The sequence below is a fragment of the Thermobia domestica genome, chromosome 3 (assembly GCF_964235325.1).
Source record: "Thermobia domestica chromosome 3, izTheDome1.hap1.1, whole genome shotgun sequence".
Classification (NCBI taxonomy): domain Eukaryota; kingdom Metazoa; phylum Arthropoda; class Insecta; order Zygentoma; family Lepismatidae; genus Thermobia; species Thermobia domestica.
The window spans coordinates 271,703,022-271,707,011 of record NC_137456.1 but is presented as its reverse complement, the minus strand read 5'-3'; the positions used below and the strand labels follow the sequence as shown (position 1 = coordinate 271,707,011).

Here is a 3,990-nt window from a genome sequence, read left to right as displayed (position 1 = left end):
TTGTAAGCGAAGCTTTAGTTCATAGATTAGGTCTCAAGAAAACGAAAAATCGTGTTCCCATTAGAGGTATGAATTCTGTAACCTCCGAAGCTCAGCACAGTGTTGAAGTTAATATTTATTCAAGAACATGTGATTTTAATGCAGTGGTCGATTGTTTAGTATTGCCAAACATTTCAGGTTGCATACCTTCTAAGGATATCGATTACAGTAATTGGAACTTGCCAAAAGATATCTGTTTAGCCGATCCAAATTTTAATCTCTCGTCGTCAGTAGACATGCTTATAGGTGCGGGGTTATTCTACAGTCTCCTTGAGCCAGGCCAGAAGACTAGAAAAGGAAATTATCCAGTTTTGCAGGAAACGAAGCTAGGATACGTTGTCGTCGGAAATATGCCTTCAATACCCGAAGAAGCCAACCAGTCGGTAATTTCATGTTTTGCTCAGATGGAGACAGACTTGGATACACAATTGAGAAAATTCTGGGAACTCGAAGATCTTCAGACTAAGATTTACACGCCGGAAGAAGAAAATTGTGAGAAGCATTTTTTAAAGAATACAACCAGAAATGGAGATGGAAGATTTATTGTCAAATTACCAAAGAAGGAAGAGAATGCAGCTTTAGGAGAGTCTTACAACATGGCACTACAAAGATTTAAGCAGCTTGAAAGAAGATTGCTACAAAATCCTGAGTTTCATAAACAATATGCCGCCTTCATGGATGAGTATTTAAGTTTGGGTCACATGCGAAAAGTTACAGAAGAAGACGTGAACAGCAGCAGCAGTTGTTATCTTCCACATCATCCTGTATTCAAGATGGACAGTACAACAACTAAATTAAGAGTGGTTTTTGATGCAAGTGCAAAAACGTCTAATGGCAAATCATTGAATGACATTCTTCAAGTTGGGCCAATTGTTCAAGATGACTTGTACTCCATTATTTTAAGGTTTTGGTTGTATCCAGTTGCATTTACAGCAGACTTAGAGAAAATGTACCGCCAAATATTAATTCATGATGAGGACAAGTGTTTACAACGCATCCTTTGGAGAAATTCAGTAGAAGAACCGATCCAGTCGTATGAGTTACAAACAGTGACGTACGGGACTTCGTCAGCGTCCTTCTTGGCAACAAGATGTCTGAAGCAAATAGCGGAGGAAAATTCCAAGGAATTTCCAGAAGCAGCAGAAGTAATAAAACACAATTTCTACATTGATGATGTGTTAAAATCAGTACCAAACGTGTCAAAGGCCTTAGAACTACAGAAGGATCTTATTAATATTTTAAGCAGAGCAGGTTTCAAGCTTTGTAAATGGAGTTCTAACAAAGAAGAAGTACTTCAAGGAGTTCCTGAAGACTTCAGGGAAAAACAACAGCCAATCATACTTGGTCAGCAAGACGGTGTTAAGACTTTAGGAATAGCATGGATTCCATTAACAGACAAACTCATAATTTCGAACAAAATTTGTAAACATGGAACTGCACCAGAAAGTAATGTTGCAATGACAAAAAGACAATTCGTCAGTATAGTGTCATCTATCTTCGATACATTAGGTCTAATCGCTTCAATTGTCATCAAATACAAGAATTTCTTACAGAAGTTGTGGAAGACAGGGATGGATTGGAATGACCCATTAGACACAGTCCTACAAGTTGAGTGGAATCAATTAATGTCTTGGTTACCTGCGATGGCGAAGATACAAATTACAAGAAACGTAATGTCTTCGGAGAACGTTAAGGAAATTCAATTACATGGTTTTTGCGATGCAAGTGAAGAAAATTTTGGAGCAGTAGTGTACATCAGGGCTACAGACGAACAAGGAAACATTGAAGTCAATTTACTTTGTTCAAAGTCGAAGGTTGCACCACTGAAGAAGCAAACTTTGCCTAGATTGGAATTATGTGGAGCACTGTTACTTTCGAAGCTAATAGACAAAACGCTATCCATATTGAATATAGAGGTCAGTGGTATACACCTGTGGACAGACTCGACGATAGTTTTGTCATGGATCAAATCACCTCCCAATCGTTGGAAGACATTTGTATCCAACAGGGTGGCTCAAATTCAGAGAATCACATCAATCAATCAATGGCACCACGTGCCTAGTAAAGAAAATGCGGCAGACATAGTTAGTCGAGGAGCGGATCCCAATACTCTTATTCAGTCTCAAGAATGGTGGCATGGTCCAGAGTTTCTTCACACAGCAGAATGGCCATGTCAAGAACAAAATGAGCCAGCTAGTATTCCAGAAGAGAAGAAAGTCATGATAAGTTTGGTGGCAGTTCATGAAACAAGCTTTATGAAAAGGTATTCATCGTTAAACAAAATGTTGAGAGTAGTAGCATATTATTTGCGATTCAAACATAATTGTCTTTCCAAGAAATTAGAAAGAAAAACCGATAGTCTTGACGCTTCGGAACTTCGTTTAGCGTTACACAGATGTATCAAGATAGTACAACATACTACCTATCATCAAGAAATATTGAACTTGCAGCAACAAATGGAAGTTTCAACAAAGAGCCCAATCAAGGATCTTTTTCCATTTCTGGACACGGAAGGAATGCTAAGAGTAGGAGGAAGATTGGAACATTCAAACTTGGAGTACGACAACAAGCACCAATTCATCCTACCTGCAGGTCATCATTTCACCCATCTGATAGTCAAAGAAGAACATAAAAGGTTGCTTCATGCAGGACCACAGCTTCTTATTGCATCTTTGCGTACCAGATATTGGATTCCACGAGCTAAGAAGATGGTCAAGGCAATAGTACACAATTGTTTGGTTTGTTTCAAGTGGAGATCAACAAGTTCATCACAGTTAATGGGACACTTACCCAAGGAGAGAGTAAATGAAGCAAGACCATTTGTACACGTGGGAGTGGACTACGCAGGATTCTTTTATGTCAAGCCCACGATTCGCAGCAAAATTCAAATGAAAGTCTATGCAGCGTTGTTCATCTGTTTAGCCACTAGAGCAGTTCACATAGAAATAGTTTCAGACTTAAGTTCTCAAGCCTTCATCGCAGCATTGAAGAGATTTATTGCTAGGCGAGGAAAATGCTTATCTATCTGTAGCGACAATGGTTCAAACTTTGTTGGCGCCAATCGAGAATTGCAACAATTTTTTGAATCCAAGACTAACAGAAAGGACATCCTGGAACACTCAGCTCAAGAAGGTTTAGAATGGAAATTCATTCCTGCCAGATCTCCTCACATGGGGTCATGGGAAAGTTCAATAAAATCCATGAAGTACCACCTACGGCGTGTAGCAGGAACTGCAAGTCTGACATACGAAGAGTTGAACATGTTACTTATTCAAATTGAAGCCATTCTAAATTCAAGACCATTGACAGCCATTTCCAACGATCCTACAGATCCAATGTATCTCAGTCCAGGACATTTTTTGATGGGAGCTACACTTCTCAGCCTTCCGGAACCAGATCTACTGGACGCACCTATCAACAGACTAGGCAGATGGCAACGGATTCAACAAATGAAGCAGCATATTTGGAAACGTTGGTCAAGGGATTACCTCAACCACTTACAACAAAGAAGAAAATGGAAGTCAGCTCAGCCTAATTTTGAACCGGGCATGGTCGTATTGTTAAAAGAAGACAATGTTCCTCTTCAAGTGTGGAAGTTAGGTGTGATTGAAGAAGTTCATCCGGGCAGTGATAATTTAGTGCGAGTGGCAACTGTGAAGTGTAAAAGTGGCATTTTTCGGCGCAGTGTTGCTAAATTAATTCCTTTGCCCCTAGAGCATTAATTGATTGTGTCCAATCAAGGAGGGGGAGGATGGATAAGCTTGCATATGTGCATTATTTTAATTCATATTAGTTTCATTTTTTGTATATAGTTTAGTGGTGTTAGTGAATTCTTTGTGATTCTTTTAGTGATTTTTCTGGTGAGTTTTAGTGAGTTGTGTTTGCATTGGCTGGCAACAGTGCCTTCAGTGTGCTATTCAAGTTGTGTCTGTGTATTCGACAACGTGCTGC

General features: G+C 39.4%; 2 protein-coding genes across 2 annotated transcripts; both read left to right on the top strand.

The window, feature by feature from the left end:
* Positions 1 to 635: 635 nt before the first annotated feature.
* On the top strand, positions 636 to 2,262 carry LOC145682210 (uncharacterized). The gene is made up of 2 exons (XM_081753794.1): positions 636 to 1,184; positions 2,185 to 2,262. Exons 1-2 carry the CDS (start codon positions 636 to 638, stop codon positions 2,260 to 2,262), a joined length of 627 nt encoding a protein of 208 aa, XP_081609920.1.
* Positions 2,263 to 2,555: 293 nt separating this feature from the next.
* LOC145682209 (uncharacterized) lies at positions 2,556 to 3,761 on the top strand. The gene has a single exon (XM_081753793.1). It carries the CDS (start codon positions 2,556 to 2,558, stop codon positions 3,759 to 3,761), a length of 1,206 nt encoding a protein of 401 aa, XP_081609919.1.
* Positions 3,762 to 3,990: the final 229 nt, after the last annotated feature.